Source organism: Castor canadensis, chromosome 10 (genome assembly GCF_047511655.1).
Source record: "Castor canadensis chromosome 10, mCasCan1.hap1v2, whole genome shotgun sequence".
Taxonomy (NCBI): domain Eukaryota; kingdom Metazoa; phylum Chordata; class Mammalia; order Rodentia; family Castoridae; genus Castor; species Castor canadensis.
This window is the reverse complement of record NC_133395.1, coordinates 39007749-39028268: the sequence shown is the minus strand read 5'-3', so window position 1 is coordinate 39028268 and position 20520 is coordinate 39007749. Positions and strand designations below refer to the sequence as shown.

Below are 20520 nucleotides of genomic sequence, written 5' to 3'. Positions count from 1 at the left end.
TTACAAATTTCAACGAGTCATATGATAACCCAAAAAAAGTTGGCCATAGAATCAGTTAGGCACAGACAAGTGAGAATTTAGGTATCTCACAGGCTTCTCAGAAATTCATTCTCAATTTCCTGTATGAGTTAGGTACAAATAAACAAAGCTTATACAAAGCAGGGTAAATCAAATTACAGTAACAATTTGCAATTAGTTTACATGATAAACATCCATATATCTCGACATCATGCTAACAAATACGGTAACTAATCTTTGGAGACAGGACAGCAAGTTGCTCATTGGCTATTTCTTTATATCATGCCTATAGACACAGTGTGACAGCACCATGACTGTATGCTACAACACATGAAATTTACCCAGGTGAGGAGAAATGGAACTGAGTTGTTTTTATGTCTTCAAACATACATATTATTGTTTTCAAATCTCAATGTAAGAAATGAGCTCAATGTTAAGCAACAAAGTAAAATTTATTGTAAACACACTCACATGCATACGCACACTTGTATGTGTTCCCTGAAAAACAAAAACACACATAAGCAGTTCCTCTCTAATATCTGTCCATAATTATTTCCACTTCTAGTTAGTCGAGGATATTTTCCAAATATACACATTCTTGGGTATTTTCATCTTGTCTGCTTATTTAAAGTAATTAGTAGCCATTTGTGGTGGGGGCCAGTGACATAGGGGTAACCAATAGATTTCATCTGCTTAGGGAATAAATGGAGATAAAGTGACAAGAATTATCCAGCAAGTGTGGAAAATCTTTCTAGCAGGCTGAAATCCTAAAAGTTTTAAATTTTTGTGTGTGTGTGGGTCTGATAATAGTCCCTTGAAAATCTTAAATGAATAATGAAAGATATGGACGTAAAATCTTAAAGTAATTTAAGAGTGCTAAAATTGATGTTTACTGTACTAGTAAAGTTGTTATAAAACATTTTAAATATTACCTTGCTATTTGTAAGATACTGTATGATCCATAAGAGTATAATAAAATATGAATGAAGGAAAATGGTCTTTAGGAAACTTTTACCTATTACTACAACATACATTATTTTGATTTCAATTTGAGAGTAATGGCAAGTATAATAGGTCTTTCTTATAAATATGTAATGAAGATATTATGCTATACCATTAATAGACCCATAAAATTCATTTATTTAATATTCATTTGTATAAGTGGTACATCTAAAACACATACCACTGAGCTAGCCCCTTTTTTGTCAATCAACAATCATTAATCCATGCTGTGTTCCCTTTGGAAACACTAGAGACTCAGAGAAGGAAAACATGAAAATGTATCCCTTAAAATTTTAGTGCAATGTGAAAAGCAACCACTACTGGCCTCCCTTTGCATAAAGAATGCTTCTCTTACAAGTGAAGTAAGATGTAGAAAGTAACAGAATGTAATTCCAATATTTCTTTCTTTCCTGTAGTTTTCCTTCACAGCCCAAAGTATCTATTTTTCTTGAATTCTAGAGTTTCGGTTCAGGGGTGAGGGTGATGAGGGTGCTTCATATAGCAGGCACCAAAGCCTGACCATTAGGAATTTGATTTTGTACTTTTAAGTTAGCCTGTCTAAATAACACATTTAAATATATATTATTAAAGCTGGAATAATCAAGGAAGATACTTATCATTAAAATGAATTTACTTCAGTCACTTTTCTTGTTTTTCAAATAAATTTTATTCCAAAATTTAGCCACAATTTTGTTTCTTCTGCTTCCTCACAGTCACATACTTGATGCCACTGTGCCCTCCCTTAGCAGTTCCTTCTGGCTTTTGTTATGAAGTGGGAAAACAGTTAACTGAATTAATGAGTGCAACCACCTGGGCTCTGAAAGGGCACTGAGCTCTGCCCCTCCAATGGTAATACACAAGCTTTGTAAGGCCTGCTTTGGCTGATTACAGAGGGGTCTTTGGGGATCATTTTCAGATTGGCTTACTTGTACTATATTTTGGGTAACCTAAAGAAAAGTCATGATTCTTACTCCTAATAAAACGCCAAGGCTTAGTACAGCATGAAAGGTATGTTGTTTTTCTGTTATGCCAAAGTATTTAAAAAATTTCCTACTTATGCTCTTTCTGGAAAAAAATAAGCTTACAGTTAGCTTTTCAATAGTAATGTCACCATCAACGAAAGTAGGAGTCAATAAAAGAAAATAAAGTCAGCAAACAAATAAATAAATAAACAAAAAATCCCACAAAATTTAGCCACAAAGTAAATTTGATGGCCAAAATCAGAAACTTCCATCCAGTGGAAACATATGAAGTGTATCTATTAATGTGCTTCAGCTAAGTAAGACTTTGGAATATCCCTGCACTCAGTTATGGAAGCTATTTATTTATTTGGATAGTATTTTATTTTCAGATTTCTGACTAAGGAGAGAAATAGTAGAAATACTGATATATTTAGAAAAGAAAAGGAAAGAACAATCGAATTGCAGGACACAATTCTAAGACTGTATCCATTCCCTCTATTATAAGCAAGGACATGGTAGCTATATAGCCTAAGGTGTTTTCCACTTTAACTATGTTACCCTGTCTTCATCTTCTTCTCCATAACACGCGTGTGTGCACACACACACACACACACACACACACACATCCCAACACACATCCTCTAGCTTTACAATGAGAATAGGACCCCCTACATTCCACTATCATCCTGAGTCTCTTACTAGAGAGCATATTCAATTGAGAATGCCTCACCTTAATGAGAATGCCTCATTTATCTCCAGGCTTCTGGGCAAAGTAATTATTGAGTGACCACTTGCCAAATGAGAGACTACTTATAGCTCTTTGCTATTTGTTTTTTTAACACAATTGGGAAAAAATTTATTTTATTTGTTGCTATGGGTGTGAAGATTGCTACTTGCTGTTTCTACCAGCTCTATTAAGTGGAAAACTACTTTTTAGTATGTAAAAATGGACCTGATAAACACAATCAAATAAAAATGACTGGACAAAAGGTTGAATCACGCAGCCCTGCATGTCCTCATTCTGGATGTTTCTAAAGCCAAGTGTCCTGGTTTTAATATTTCAGGTATAAATTATGTTAAGATTTCATTTTGCTTCAGTGAACTCCAATTCCTGTTCTTCATTATAACTTACAATAAACTGGAAATTCCATTTAAACTTTGAAACATATTTCCATTGAAATATCAATCTACTAAAGGATTGCATACATGAAAAAAATATAGAAAACATGATGGAACAATATTTTGCCCAATCATAGTACAATAGAGGGCAAAATCTATGACTTTGATTCAGTGTAATTTAACCAGATAGTATATTATTTCTATCTCTTTCCCCAAAGAAGTAAATGAAACAAATTCATACTTGAATTAATTTATTCTGAGGGAAATCTTACCTGTGTCCACTCATTAGTTTGTGGATCATAGGATTCCATAGTGTTGAGGTATGTCTGTCCATCATAGCCACCAACTGCATATAACCTATCACCTAGTAGACAGACCCCAACAGCATCTCTGGGCATACTTAAAGGAGCCACCATGGTCCAGGTATCTGTTTTGGGATCATACCTAAAATTCAAGGACAGTAGAGGATAACATATTCTAATAATATTCAAATTTTACTCTATGAATGATACTCTTTCAAAAGCACACCATGAAAAAGAAAGATAAGTTTTATTGCCTTAAGATATAATCATTTCAGCAGGTGTTCTAGAGTTAATATCCATAATACTTGGCCTTCCAGAATTTAATTTATTTATTTGTTTATTTATTTATTTTTGGTGGGGATATATATAATTTTTTCATTTATTTATTTTTTCTTCTATTCTTATGTGCATACAATGTTTGGGTCATTTCTCCTCCCTTCCCCCCACCTCCTCACTTAACTCCCTCGTTAATATATTTAAATAATATACCTAGGCTCTTAGATAAATGAAGAATCAGTTAATGAAAATAAATGTCATGACTTCATTTCAGGGGGAAGAGTTAGAGGTATAAATAACCATTTTCCACAGCAAAATAAGGTTCTTTAAAATAGATATGTATAGACTGCTATGGTGATGAAACAAAAGGAATAGTTACAAATCTGGGAGGATCTTGGAAAACTTGATAGATGAAGTTGTCTTTAAGCCAGTTGTGAACGTCTAGACAAATTTTTCTAGAACGAGAGGAAAAAGGTTGTACAAAAGCACTATAGTTAAAAAAAAATGTATGGCCAGCTTTGAGGAAGCAGGTGTGTAGTATGGCAAACTTCAAAAAAGTATGAGAGAGAAGTATATTAAAAAGATATAGTTTAATCAGGTTAGGCACTGTCTTTTTCTCTAGGTAAGATGTTCTATGCTTACTCAATATGAAAATATTTAGCCCTTAAAACTTGAGAAAATAAAGGTAACATAAACAGAACTGATATTGTTAGGAATTTTAGTGGCAAAATCTATAGATTAAAGAATGTGTCATTCTTTTTCTTTTCTTTGTGCTACTGGGATTTGAACTCAGGGCTTCTTGCTTGTTATATAGGCTCTCTCCCACTTAAACTATTTCAGTAGCCCAATGAAAGTGCTTTATTTCTGCTAAGAATGAATAGTTACACCACCCTTTTGCCTTTAATCTACAGTTGTTAATTTAGATATCAAAATAAAAAGCTAGTAAGAAAGCAAAACAGAAAAGAAACCAATTAAAATTAGAAGAAAGTATTTTCTTTCAAGTACAATGAATCTGTATTCTGGTTTGTATTCCTGCCCCAATACTTCTTTTCACCAACTAGATTTTTAAATCAACAGACTCCTAAAATAAGAACAGAAACCAAACACTGTTTATTGAAAATAAAAAAAATTGCCACCATATAGAGTATATATTATAAAGAACATTCTGAAACCCAAGATGTTACATGCATTTGCTCATAGTGGTTGGAGGGGTGTCCACTGCCAAGATGGCATGTGTGAAATGAGTCACTGGTTTGAAGGCCCCCAAAGCACAGATGACCTCGAGGCATAGATTATTCAGTACATAATTGTGTGTGTGTGTGTGGTACTGGGGTTTGATCTTAGGATCTTCCACTTGAGCCATGCCTTCAACCCCTTTTTTTTTAGGTTATATTTCAGACAGTGTCTCTCATGTTTTGCTCAGGATGGCCTTGATCTTTCCAATTTCCACCAATCAAGTAGTTAAATATTTAATTTTGTATGCTGCAGTTAATAAATGCAAATGTAAAACATCACAGACAGGGATAGGCAGAACCAGATACACAAACACAATCACAAATATCCAGTATATTCTATCTCAATCTTTTCCAAAACACATTGAAATATAAAAAGATGATAAATGAAGGTAAGAAAGAAGAGGAACCAAAAGATAGGTGAAGGATGAAAATTGCACTATTCAGAATCTGGAACATTTTACAATGACCAAATTATTAATAATGAATAAACAAATAGGAAAAAGTAAAGGTTGCAAATTACATGTGTGTTAATAAGATAATAAAATAAATTGAGGGGACCTTAACTGGATCCTAATTTGATCACAGCCAAAATTAAAAGATGTTTGAGAAATTCTGGTAATTTTAATATAGCACAGGTATCATATTTTAATATGGAATCAGTGAAATTTTTATTATTGAGGTAATAGAATTATGGTGATGTTAAAAATAAAATCTTGATCATTTTTGTCTTCTTGTTTCTCAAATATATTTAGAAAAGTGGTTTGAAAATAAGTTTTAGAATTTTTTTAATATACTTAAGGGGAAAAATAGAGTAGAGGAAAGGGAAATGGATGAGGTAAGAATGACAAATTAATGATGTTTGTTGAGTCTGGGTAATGAGGATAGGTAGTTTACTGTATTGTTTATTGTTTCCTTGTTGGAAAATGTTTCTAGTTCAAATGACTTTAAAAGGAATAATGTATAATATGTTTTAATTCCAGTGAAAAGTCAACGTTCTTTAAATTTAATTTATTCTTTAATAATATTCAGTCTGGCTTTTGTCAAGATCATTTCACATAAATAGCCTTTTCTGAAGTCATATTTCAGGTTTCACTTAATTATTATTCAGCTCTATAGAATTATTTTGTTCTCAAATACTGTCTACAAAACAAAGTGTAGTTACCATTTTGCAGAAAAAAAGGTCGTAGAGGAAGTGTGCTCGCTTCTGGCAAATGAGTTTCCAAAGCTCACTTCCTCAACTGAAGCTCAAAATAGCAACATAATTCTGAAACACTCATTTCAGAGTAAGTAAGAAAACATTAGCAATTTCCTCACTTAGGTATGCATTTAGAAACACTAATGTACCTTTAGAGCTAACACATATTATATTTCATATTTCACAAATTTTCTGAAAGTTATTTTAATTTTGAAACGTTAATGCTTCTAGTAAACGCAAATCTTTGAATTAGATATATCCATTTTCAGTGGTAGGTAACATTTCACATATGTACTAACAATCTTTTATTTAATATATAGGATGATGATTGTACTTATATTTACATATTCCCAAAGCAAATAAAGCCTTAGTTACTTTCTACCCTTGATAACAGGGTCTTTTACACATATTGAGGAAGTGACAACAAAAGTCGAAATTATCCAGTAGCTATTATCCTGTTTTTCATACGAATAATTCTAAACTGATTTTTCTATATTCAGAACCTCCTGAGTCACTTCAGCTTGAAGACTTATGAAGTTATTCCAAAATGAAGCAATCACCTCATTTTTCCTTAGGGTTAGGAGAAATATTTACAGATGTACAAACAGTATCCAAACCATTACTAATAATGAATTCCATCATTGTGAAATCATGTTTTCAACAAAATTCAATTCTTAGCTTTCTATTTTTGCCTCCTGTTACCAGTTTATTAAAACAAAACCAAAGGAAAGGAGTGGCAGAGTTAGACTGTCTCTTTCCTTACCTTACCATGGCCTTCCAAGTCAGAGGTGAGCTCTGTATCAGAGACTCTATTTAAGCTTATAGCCCTCAGGCAAGAGAAGTATCAATATATATAGGGGCTAAAATTAGCTATGAAATGAAAACTTGCTGAAGGCATGTGATAGCAACAGAACAAAAGTTAGTTTTGCTTTGAAAATTCCCACTACAGAACTTGAGGAATCATTAACTTTTTAAGCTTTACCATCATTTCCATACCTTAAAATATTTAAAGAAAATTTATTGTAAATATAAAAGCAATACTTTGATAGTACACGGAATTAAGAATGAACTTTTGTCCAAATTTTATAAGCAATATTGTAAAAGACAGCAAAAATTAAGTAATACAGAGTCATTTATAGGCAAAACTATAAAAAAGCAAAGAAACTGGAAAAGAAAAAATCAATACATGCTATGAAAATAAATAAACTGCTCTGAGTGATTTGTAGATTTCACATAGATAAGAAATTTATTTAACTTGAATAAGTTATTTGCATTTTGAACAATTAAGAATAACAGTTTTAAAATAATTAAAATAATTTTATTTGTCCCATAAAGAAAAACATTATCATGTTTCAGATTACCAAGATGAGGGCTGGTGGAGTGGTTCAAGTGGTAGAGCGCCTGCCTAACAAGCATGAGGCCCTGAGTTCAAACCCCAGTACCACCAAAAAAAAAATTGATGATCAGATTACCAAGATGAATTTACCTTGACTTCAAAAATACTAGAATATATGATAGAAATGTTAAACAATTCTAATTACAATTTTTCTTAGGGAGGTGTAACTCAAGCAGTAGAGTGCTTGCTTTGCAAACGTGAAGCACTGAGTTCAAACTCCAGTCTCACTGAAAAACAAAAAAATTTGGTCTGATGGAGTGGCTGAAGTCACAGGGTGCCTCTGCCTAGCAAGTGTGAGGCCTGGACTTCAAACCACAGAACCACCAAAAAAAAAATTCTTAAAACTGCATTAATGTTCCTTTAAATAATTTTTGCAGATATTTTCATACATGTGCATTTCTAATGGATATTAAGAAATGAGATATCTGAGTGAAAGAGAACGTGTATTTTCTTGGGTTTTGAGTCTTTTTTTAACATCTTTATTAACACATTAACTGCACAATGTGAAACTTTCACTGTGATGTTTCTGTACATGCACCCAAGACACCTTGAGCATACTAACACCCTCTATTGCTCTCTTATCTCCCTTCTCACGTCCCTTTTTTATCTTTCTTGCAATTTCCTAAGTTTAATTTTATTTTTATTATGTTATTATTATACTGGAGGACACATTGTGACATTTACAAAAGTTTTAACAACATATCTTTAGTGCATTTACCCCAATGATTCTCTTTTAATCCCTTCTCTCCCCCTTAGAATAGTTTCAACAGGTCTCATTTTTCCATTTTCATACATAAGTATATATTTCTACCTTCCTGTCCTTTGTTTTTGAGAAAACATGATTTTGTTTGTTTAAAATAATTATACAGGGAGTTTCACTTTGATATTTCGATATATTATAACCCAAATTGGTTTGAAAGGTGATAAATGCTGCCAGTTAATGTTATCTTGAGCCTGTGTTGATGTTGACTCCCACCTCTGGTATAATCAAGAGTTTCAGTTGATCTACCTCCTCTCCAACATTGCTGTTACCTGCAGTTTTCATTTTAGCCTTTCTGGTGTGTTTGTGTTTGTACAATATATAATTTTACTTTATATTTCCCCCATGAATAATGACATCAATCAGTTTTTTCACAGGTCGATGTTTCTTGGCATTCATCTTTTGAAGAGTTCTTGTTTAAGCCTTCTGGCAAATTTTTCTTGGTTTTTATGTTTTTTTAAAATAATTTCTAGTGCTAGAATGTGGCTCAAGTGGTAGAAAGCCTGCCTAAGGACTGCATGGTCCTGAGTTCAAACATTTGTACCACAAAAACATTAAAATAATTTCTGTAGCCTCTATATTTATTGGAAATTATGCATTTATTGGTTATATATATTCTAAATATTTTAACTCTTCTCTGGCTTAATCTCTTAGCTTCTTAATGGTGTCTCTTAAAGACTTTTTTTTCCTTTATGAATAACTCTGTGAATGTACAGATTTAATAAATATTTCATATTCAGTGTTTTGGATATAGACTCTCATGTTGTTTTCTAAAGATAATCATCTCATGTTTCACATATATCTAAAATCTACCTTGAAATGATTTTTGGTGTGATATGAGATTGTTAGTTCTTAAAACTCATATTCAAGTGACCCGACCATGTTTATAAAAATGGTTGGGCTTCCCTCACTGCTTTTTACTTCTCCTTTCCCATCATCAAGATTCCTCGTACCTATAATCCTACCACTGGGAAGCTAAAGCAGGAGCATATGGAGTTCCAGCCCAGCCCTGGCCACACAATGAATTCCAAGCCAGCCTGGGCAATAGGGATTGTAAGAACTCTTGTAAGAACATGTTTTGATCTGACTATCAAATTCAGCTTTATGACTCCATAGGAAGGAGTTGCACAATGTTAAATAAATCTCCAATATTATTCTTGTGTCTTTTTATATAAACTCTATATACTATGTACACATACATATAGATATGTGAATTTGATCAAAGTACATATAACAATGAAACCCCTTTAAACAAATAATATGTACTTATAAAAAAATTAATATGTATTTTAAATAACATATTTGTTGTACAAAATAGTGTTTCATTGTGAAATTTTTATACATACATATAATGTACTTTGCTATTTTTATATATTTATTTATATTCTCCCAATATTCCTTGATATGCTCTCTTAAAATTCAATGAATGCATAAAGATTGAGAAAGAAAGATGAAGAAACTATATTTTTGCTTGTTCTCTCAATATTTCTTATACATGTGTTACACAAAAATATTTTAAAAGGTAATTTGATGTCATGTTTTCTATGAAGGTGAATGAAAAGTTCTTTTCTCATTTTGTTTGTATTTTATTATGTCCCCTTTATAAGATTAAGAAAGGGATAAATGACTTATTAACAGAACAGAGAGAAAACAAGGACATGCTAAGCGGCTTCTTCATTCTTTTAGGTAGAAATTTAAACAATTTTTTAAATTACTCTAAATCAAGAAAACATGGGGCATGCCAAGGAGATCTGAATTGGTTAAAGCTCATTTAGAAAGAAATATTTCCTCATTTCAATGTAGGAAAAATAGACTATTTACACAATCACTTTCTCTGCTAATATGACAGAAAAACCTATGAGCTAGTTATACATTTAAAGTAGCCTCTTTCAACATAAAAGAATTTTGTAGTTTGACTTCCTTCCTTTGATATGGTACATGACATGTTTCCTTTTCTCATGCGCATCTACCTTTCACAGAACTATTTGTCTTCCTCAAAATATGCAGATAAATAATGATGATGCCAGAATTCTGGACAAAATTTTCAAGAATGGCAAGCAATTCTTTTACTCTGTCTACTGCTGATTACTCCAAAAATGGCCTTTGTTTCACAAGCCATTAGAAAAAAATACCTAATTACACATCTAAATTATAGCTATCTGGTATTAATCGACAATTGTAGTGTCCACTTATTCAACAGGACTTCTAAGTATTTAGTCATGGAATCCTCATCTTTTAAAAATATGTCTACAGAGTCTTAAACATGATTTGTTAGAAAAAATAATGAATGTAAAAAAATGGAAACAATACTACAAACTAGATAGACTTTTTATGTTATGCTCATACATCTGGTACTAACAACAAAATAATAAGAGAAGGTCAAAAAGAAGATGAAAGAAGAAGGAAAAATAGGCAGACGAAGACAATACTTTACTAATAGTGTTAAAATCTTCCACTTAACAGTTTAAAGAATCCAGATAATTATATTTCTGCAGAAAACTCAGATTCCCCTACATATCAAAACATAAGAATACATAAAAATATGCTACTTAAGACATTACAAAAGCATTGATAATTTTTACAAAATATTTACGTAGCAAAGCAGGGCAAAGCAGGGAGAAATAGAAATGGAGAAAGGAGTGTCCCTGGTCACACAGGAAATGGAGCAAGAGGTTTCAACATGAGCAAATTGACTGGCTCTTATCTCTACTTTATTTTCTTCACATTCTAAAGATGTTACAATTCTTGGATTGTATGCCTAAACCAAAAATGATGAAGACAATGATTAAAGATTATGAATGTAAAATTCCTGTTCTTATTTCATATATTAAGCTTTATGGTCATTAAAAATTAATTGCTTAACTAAGTAAATAATGTATTTATACCTGCACATTTCACAAGAAATATTAACTGTAACTATTTCATGTCTATGTAATGTTTATCTTTAATGTTTTATTTTTATCAATTTTATTTTTGTTTAATTACTAATCTGAATGTAATAAATGTATCGAGTGACTTCTTGCAATACAGTAAATGCCTTTGTTTTGTCTTTTTCTTACATGCTGACTGATTCATTAAATGCTCTTTGAGTGCCTAATCCATGCCAGGAGTTTCACAAAGTGCAGGAATACTGAAGTGCAGATGTGATCTTGGCCATTACCAAAACATGAAATCAAGTTTAGTGGAAAAGTTGATGCAAAAATAAATTTAATTATGTAATTAATAACTAGGAAAAAGAAAAACTTCCATTATTATTTCAGGCCAAATCTGCTCTATGAAAAGCTCCCTCTGACAGCTCTAAGGAGAGTAGATTGAAAGATGCATTAATAGATTTTACAAACCAAATTTAGCGAGTTTTTAATAACCTGACACTCTTCTCTTACCAGACTTGGGATGCAGATATAGGGATCAAAGTTGTCCTGATCAGGCGGGTGTGGTGGAGAATACCTGTCATCCGACTGCTGAGGAGAAACCAACTTGAAAAAAGTTGGTGAACCCTATCTCAAATACAAAAAAATAAATAAAATAAAAAATATAAGAACTATGAGTGCAGCCAAAGTAATAGACTGCTTGCCTAGCAAGTGTGAGTGAGTTCCTGGGTTTGAACCCTACAACTGAAAAAAAAAGGTGGTACTGATCTATACTGATGTTTTTGAGCACATTTCCATTGTCTGGATTCCAGTTTTGCTTGCAATATCAAAACTGCAATTGCTTATTTCTCATCTCTTTCCCATAATACATTGCAAGTTTTGTATAGCACAATGCAAAATACACAAAGTCAACTACTTACTGTATAAATAAATGGATTCATGGATATTCTTTGTCTAATAGATAGTGTTTTAGGCTTAAATTCTCTTGAACATACTGCACATTTTGGACAGTAATTTATGCTAGTCCCGATGCTGTTATTAAGGTGACGCTCAGTCACAACACTAGTTTTCATCTGTTTCATATGCTATTCTGGACTCACAGCTCTCTCTCGGCCTCTGCCTTCTTACCTGCTCTGACATGAAGTGCCAGTGTTCTTTGTGCTCAAGGCAGCGTGATTCTGAGCAATTTTTGATAAGTATTATAAAACTGTGCTTAACACCACCATTATATAGTACATATCCATTTCCATAGGACATCATTATAATATGTTAAAATTTGACATTCCTATCCATCCACAAAAGAGCGTTGCACACAGTCCTTGCTATTTCTATTGATCTGTTTGCCTACGATTATATACTAAAAACATTATTCACATTTTATGTACAAAATAGTTTTAAGAGCCACCATTATGCATCTTGATTTATTGATTATTTAAAAGTGAGATCATAATATAAAATGCGCTATAGAACATGCAAAAATGCTATTAATCTGACAGAGAGTATGAATTCAGATAAGAATCATGGTAATGTTGTTTGATTCTGCATTACTTAAGCTGTGCATACTACTGCACTCCTGCAACTTAAAATAGCTGCACTTATTTAAATCTAATTTTGAATCATAAATGTATTCCTACATTGAATTACTTATGCTTCTGCTCACAAACAACATTTCAATACATTATACAGTAAAGTCAGATGGATTATTTGGATGAAATATCATTTCATTAGCAACCTTTATATAAGATTTTAAAGGTAAAAGAGTCTCCTCATATTCAGCTTCTCCCCATTTTACCAAGAATTTTGCAAAGGAAATGAAGTGATATTTCAGGTTATTAATAGTTTTTTAATAAATGATTTCTTATTTGTGTGTATAAAAGTATAAATTTATTTATTTGAACTCTGATCATCATCCTCACTATAGCACCTGTAATTCCTAATTTTAGTAGGTTACACAGTTAATAATTTTTTTAATATAATTTTTCTTTTCTCTTTTTTTTCTTTTATTATTCATATGTGCATACAAGGCTTGGGTCATTTCACCCTCCTGCTCCCAACCCCTCCCTTACCACCCACTCCGCCCCCTCCCTCTTCCCCCCATGCCCTCAATACCCAGCAGAAACTGTTAATAATTTAATGACCTTCTCTTTATATGATATGGCTTTAATGCTACAGTCTCCTTCACAGAGTAACAACACTATTAAACAGATGTTATCCAAAGATTGGGATAAATTTTAATACAGGCTGTTTACCAAAAGCTACCTTTTGTCAGTGGACTTATACTCCATAAAAAAGAACATGTATTTTTAGAAAAAATATCATAAATAAGGAAAACCAAAACAGATTTCTCCCACTACCTGTACCACTTATTCTTAGAAGCATGAATATGAAGAATTTTATTTCTTAATATCACAAGGAAAATTGTCATGTCTTCAGTGGTATCCACCAAACTTGTCTTGTTCACCCAGGTGCAAGGTTGAATACTGTGCTCACAGCATCATGAAGTTTTCTGTAGCTATGTGGCTGGTTTGTCATTGAAGCATGAAAAAAAGAGAATTATATCGCTTGCAGTTAGGACCTTTAAGGACCAGTTACCAATTTATTATTCTCAGCCTTTTCCTTTTAGCATAGATACCAGCAGTGTTCAATATTGTAGCTTTATGTCAGCCATAGTAGCAAAGTGATAGCAACAGGAACATGGAGCATGAGCAAAAAAAGAGCACCATGATATTACAAAATTCAGAATTTTCAGTCATAATAGAATTACAATATGTGTCTGCACTGTTGAAATAAGTCTGGAGCCAAAGTATATTCTCACTCTAGCCTCTGTGCATCTGCTCCTTTTTAAAAAAGAATTAAAAGACAAGTTATATTCCTGCATATGCCAGGATGATTAAAGTACACAGCTCTGATAAGTCTGTGTTATGTTAAAAAGGTATGTCATAAAACAAAGAAGTCCAAAATTCATCTTTGAGAGTTTGAAGACAGGATGAATAAAACAGAAAAATAAAAGAGCCAGTACTTTTTAAAAGTATGAATAAACATTCCTGTCTACAAAAATGTCTTAAAACTTGGTTCTAACCAAATTTTGAAAATCTATCAAGGAGAAAATTTAAGATTATTTAGGTATGATGTGAAAAAATTGTAGGGTTTTAAGTTAATGGAAGGAAGGAAGCTATAAAGGAAAAAAGAAAACATGAAACAGAAAATGAAAGAATATTTGTTTGTATATGTATGTGAAAGAGAGAGATACTAAAAACGTACTTCTAGAAGTTGAATTTACTTTTCCCAAGCTATTCATTTATAATTTATAATCACTTGAATTAGTAATCAATGGGGTCTTACCTTTCTACATAATCTAGGAGCCGGGAACAGTGATTTGAAGCAGGAGCATCATGACCACCTACTGCATAAAGAAAACCATCACACGTGGCTACTCCAACACCCCCTCTCCTCTTACACATTGGTGCACACATGTTCCACTTGTTTGTATGAGGATCATAGTATTCCATTGAACTCAAACAGGAACTTCCATCACGACCCCCAACTGAATACAACCTGAAAACAAGATTGGAAAAACATGACATATTGTTAAAGTCTGAATGACAAAATGCCGCAAAATTTCTTTAAAAACAAATTGCGCAGTATGAGTTTCAAATATGTTAGAAATATATTACTTCATAGGGAGATTTTAAGAAAAGATATTCAACAAATGATTACATATATCTGGAGTTCCTTTTATTCTAATATGCAATATATTAGATAAAATAAATATAATCATTCTTCCCTAATTTATATTGTTTCTAGAATCCTTGATTAAAATACTTAGTATAAAAATAGTTTGACTACATTAATTTTAATTAGTACTGAATAATAGGCATTAAACTTGGAATAATATATAAAAAAGGATTGTCGTATTTTCTGAGGAACAATTGATTTGGAAGATACTACATTATGGAAGCGCCTTGTGTTTTATCCACACAGTTTAGGACACTAAATAAATGGGATAATCCTAACACATGTTGTCATAGCAAACAACATCCTTAATGTCTATATTATAACTAAAGACAAAACTTTATAAGAAAACAAAAGAATGTAATGATGTCAGTTTGACTAAATATTGCTGAAACTTGCAAAATAAATCCATTTTACTATCATCATTTTGGTAATGAGAAATATACCAGGAGCCCAGGAAAATAAGTCCTACATTATAGCTCATATATTCAAATGATTTAAATATCCATTGTCTAGTCCTAGTAAAATTTTTCTTCCCTGTTCCATGATAGTCATGAAAATTTCATCACTGGTAGCTACACTGTTGCATGTGTTTATTTACCCATTTGTTCACTTTTTGAATATGGCACACACTCCTCAAAGTTTTGCCATCTAATTAATGCACAATAAAAGGTATTTGGTATTGTCACAGTAGATTTCCCCTTGTACAATGAATATATATTAATAAAAATGGAAAAAATAAATAATAAAGTTTTGTAAGTCTATCTTTGAGCAAAACAGAAAAAAAAATCCCTGCACTCAATTCTAGTGATGTGGGGTATGCATACAAAATAAATACATTTATTATATACTACTGTGGAAGGTGTATAAAAGCCTCAGACACACAGACAGGAATGCAACTGGTGGGAATAGGGATTATAGTGGTGATTTTAAATAAATAACCTGGAAAGGTTTCAATGAGAAGGTGATGTTGAACAAAAAACTTGAAGATGATGTTATTGATTAGAGATGAGTTCAAGAATATCTGAAGGAACAAATTTAGAGGCTGAACAAATGAGGAATGCAGAGATTTTTGTTTTTTCTAAATGTGCTGACTGGGGGTACGTTGTATCTTTAACAAAAGTTCTTGTAAGCTTTCAAATATATCTTCTCGAATTCACCCCCTCCACCATTCTCCTTTATCCCCCTCTCCCAATTCCTGGAATAGTTTCAATAATAATCATTTTTCCATTTAGGTTTGTGTGTACACATATTTTCACCATAGTCACCTTCCATACCCTTTCCCCACATCCTCCCCCTCTCACTGGTACCACCCCCCCAACAGGCAGGACCTGTTCTACCTCATGTTCTCTGATTTTGTAAAAGAAATCAAAATGAATGCAGATTTTAAAGAGCAGCAAAGAAGTCAGAGTGGTTGGAGCAGTGATTAAGGCTGGCCACGGCCTGTTGGATGATAGGTGGAGGTTCAGGGTGAATGGGAGCTTACATTGGTGCTTTTGGATATTTTCCCTAAGTAAAATAGGAAGGCATAGAGTAAAGAAAATATATGATTTGCTTTTGTTTTAATAAAATTAGATATTGTGGAATTTTTCCTTTTATATGGCTTTTATCCTTTACATATTGATAGACTTAATTCTTCATTTTTCAATTTCAAAATAAATGCACAGGAAGAAAGGATTGGATAGGATATAAAATCACTTAACTTTAGATTTACAAATTGATGGTCTAATACCCTTAGTAGTTCTAGAATATGATGCTTCTGCTGATTTCAAATATTGGGTATATTTTTCCAAAGCAGTTATGTTTCTCATGATGCAGGCCATAAACAAATGCTTCTGATTGCCCAAGTGCTCCTTTTATGAAGGTTATGCTTGTTTGCTTGATTGCTTATAAGTTTGTCTGCTGGCTCTCAACCTTATAATATGTCGAAATTAACCAACAGGAGCATCTTAAGAGATAAGTGTTGGACAATTTAGCTTTCAAAAATCACCAAGAAGTGAAAGAATTATTAACATAGAAGTTTTTATCATTCTAAACACTTCATGAAATCTGAACTCATTTTTTTCTGTATAATTTGAGTTGAAGATCTAACTCAAAAAACTGTATGCCATAATTTTGAAATACTGTTGAAGTGAAACTAAAGAAACTTTGCAGAGATTTTGCATAATTACCTTCATGTAAGGTATCCAGCACATTAAAATGCATTGCTTCTTTTCTACTGTTTTAAGGAAATGTTCATTTAAAGCTGTTCTGTTTATTCATAGACTTTACACTGATGAGTTAAACGATTTAGTTATCTGAACCTATCAGTGTTGATAGTTGATAATAAAATTTAGTTTCTTCTACTAATATAACACTTATTTTTTTCTGTAATTATTTTTTAATATGATAAGTGATATACAAACATATACTAGAATGTATATAAAACTAATGGTATTAAAAACCTTATAACAGCACGGCCAACTGGGATTCATACCTGGGTTGTAAAGATGACTTAACATATAAGAATGAATTGATGTGATGCATATACCACATTTACAGACTGAAGAATAAAAATCACATAATGGTATCAATAACAAAGATAATTTCTCATGATACATCATACTTTCACTATAAAGGTTATCTAAAAACTGGGATTAAAAGTAAATTAATTAAGAAAATTAATTATGATGTTATATATTATCACAAATTTATCAAATGAAATATCTTCTTATGAGCCAGTTAGTAAACATTACATGTTTTCATTCCTCCAAATATAGGAAGGAATATGTTATGATTAAGTGAACATATTACTTGTTTAATACAAGTTAAATATAAGCTTATTTGCATATTTTAGCTAATATATTAGTGTATATTTTAGATGGAAGCAGAATGTTTGCAAAGTTCATAGGTTATGCTATCATTGACTTTGATATAATTATACAGATTATGAATTCTTTACTAATAAAATCCAGTTAAACAAGGTTTATATAGTCAGGAAATGTAAGAAATACCTCAATAACAATGAGATAATGTTTGACAGTTCTTTTTGTCAACTAATGCTTGATATATACTAGCTATTATCTTATAAATCACCAGAAAAGTCTAAAGTATATTAGTGGTTTCCTTCATTTGATACATGATGTGCTCTTTTCAGTTATTCATAGAAGGATATGTTCTACAGAATAAAAATGTAGTTATTATAATTTTAATTACCTCTACAAAGTATCAAGTAATACTGCAGAAAAATATTGAAAGGAGAAAATATATTTTTCATCCAGAAAGAGCCTTGAAAAAGGAATTAGCGATTGGAATTTGTGTGAACATGTGATAGCAACCTTATGGACTACTTCATGGATCCATTGTTAAAACCAATGAATGTACTGTAATACTTGAAAAAATTAAGTTATGTACATTATGAATATGTAAAATCAACCTATGTATTTTAAAATTTACTTATTTATATATAAAGTTAAATGACAAAACTGATATGTAAAAGTATAGCAATAACAATATTCTATGGTTGTTATAACTAAAATTATAAACCAATAAAGGAATAGAAACAATGTATGGCTAAAATAAATCCTATAATGTGCACACAGACATTTATGAACAACTATCAAATGCTTTCTTCTCAGTTTTCCCCTCACAATCTATTCACTTACAATTTAAACTGAAACCCTGCCTTCTTTCACTAAAATGACAAATTAGATGTTGAGAATCTGAGGTGCAGAGAAGATTCTGATGCTGGAAGTAAATGCAATGACAACACAGGAAGTGACAGCTGACAGTTTTACTGCAAGAAAGGAAACATGACATTTCAAGTTAGAGTTGAAAGATGAATACAAATCTTTAAGACCAAGAAACATGGGGGAAGCATTGCACACAGGGAAAGAATTATGTGAAACGACAAGGGTCATGAAAGGTCACAACAGGTGATATATAAAAAGTGGCAGGTGTGTCATTCTGATGGGAGAGGTGATAGTGAAGGATGGAGAAGGATGAAAGAATTAGACTGAGTGTGAAAGAGCTTTGTGCTACTTTATGGAGTTGGGATTTCATTCTGGGACAACAAAGACAAAAAATAGCATCTTTAGGAATCATGAGGTTGAGACCTCAGTTTATTATGAATACTGAGCAGCATTTATCCTGTATACTAGAATTGGCAGGCTATCTAGAAATATATAGGTCAGATTTCATAGAAAGTTATTAAGAATAGCAAGAATTTGAGTATTCCCTAGATTTTTTCCATTACTTCTATGTTTAACCATCACAAAGATGAGTTTTATTCATGTTTATAGACCAAGCTCCAATGCCTTAATACCTGGTTATTAGGTGCCCATCTAAGATAGCACTGCATATTTTAAATTCTAGCATGTGCAACACAGCAGCTCTAGGAAATCAGTCCTGCATGTGTTAGGATATTGTTGAAATGTGTATAAAAGTGGCTTTGCAGGATTGAGACTCAGGCTACTTCCCATTTTTAACCACATCATTTCTACACTAAGTACCTTTGTCAAGAACCTGGAAGAGGCTGAGCTTTTAACCTTCCTTCAGGCCTAACAAATTAATTTGCTGTAGGGCAGAGATGCTGGCAAAAGATCCAGTGTTTTGGGACCCAGAGCATTGTCTTTATACCTTAGGCTTCAGGAGCTCCTTGTTCACATTGCTTCCTCATGTCCCCCAAGTGCCATCAGGGTGGTTCAGAGAGACAGAAGTGAGTGATACACAGTGAGTTTGTTTCACATCTGAGGAACCTGGAGTTAAGAAAATGCTAATCCTTCAAAGCATCCTGCCAGCAAACCTGGTCAACCTGCCATTTGACCTGAAGGGAAGCAGTATCTTAATTTATCTTTATTCAAGGAACAAATCGTCTCTCTGTCCTAAAAAAGACATCATCTCTATTGTCCAATGCTGTATGATTTTAAAATATCCTTGAAAATATAGAGCTAATAAAAATTGCCAATGTTTGCTGCTTGGAAAGTGTACAGCAATGCTAAAAGTTCATGAAGAATTGTCTATAAAGCCTCTAGTCCTGATGTTCTAAGACGGAGTTTTAGCTATTGCAAACACGGCACAAACACTATGATGAAGGAAAGATGGAAGGAACAACCTCTCCTTTAAAAGTCTATCTTTTGGACAATGTGTGGTGGTACATTCCTGTAATTCCAGCTACTCAGTAGTTGGAGGTAGGAAGAATTATGGTTTGAGGCCAACCATGCAAAAATTCAACAAGTCCCCATCTCAATCAATAACACACATCACACACAGTGTGTGCCTGTGATCCCAGCTACAAGGAAGGCTATAGGTAGGAGGATTGAGGTCTGATACCCACCCTGGGCAAAAACATGTGACCGTACATGAAAAATAATTAAAACAGAAAAGTGCTGGGTGAGTGAGCACTTGCCTGGCAAGCATGAGTCCCTGAGATTAAACCACAGTACGTCCAAAAGAAAAAAGTTTCTTTTCTGTTGCACAACTTACTTCTCACACACATTAGACAAAGCTTAGACATGTGACAACATCTTCCTTGTAAGATGGTAGAAAATATTGTCTTTATTGTAGCTGACCAATAAAAATTAATGTCAAAAGGAGTGAATGACTTAGCAGAACAGGGCATGGTGGCACACTCTTGCAATCCCAGTACATGGGAGGCTGAGGCAGGAGTAGTATA

At 32.6% G+C, this 20520-nt stretch overlaps 1 protein-coding gene and 1 non-coding gene across 4 annotated transcripts in view; one reads left to right on the top strand and one right to left on the bottom strand.

Moving 5' to 3' along the window:
* Klhl1 (kelch like family member 1) overlaps positions 1 to 20520 on the bottom strand; it is a 411513-nt gene that overhangs the window by 3491 nt on the left and 387502 nt on the right. For 2 of the 3 annotated variants that reach the window (XM_074043248.1, XM_074043249.1), the window contains 2 exons: positions 14478 to 14690; positions 3374 to 3545 (listed from right to left, as the gene is read on the bottom strand). In XM_074043248.1, coding sequence (XP_073899349.1) covers positions 3374 to 3545; positions 14478 to 14690 — 385 coding nt within the window. The remainder of the gene's footprint in view (positions 1 to 3373; positions 3546 to 14477; positions 14691 to 20520) is intronic. The other variant, XM_074043250.1, reaches the window with a different exon arrangement.
* Trnav-aac (transfer RNA valine (anticodon AAC)) lies at positions 7484 to 7556 on the top strand. The gene has a single exon. It is a non-coding gene; the product is annotated as a tRNA-Val (tRNA).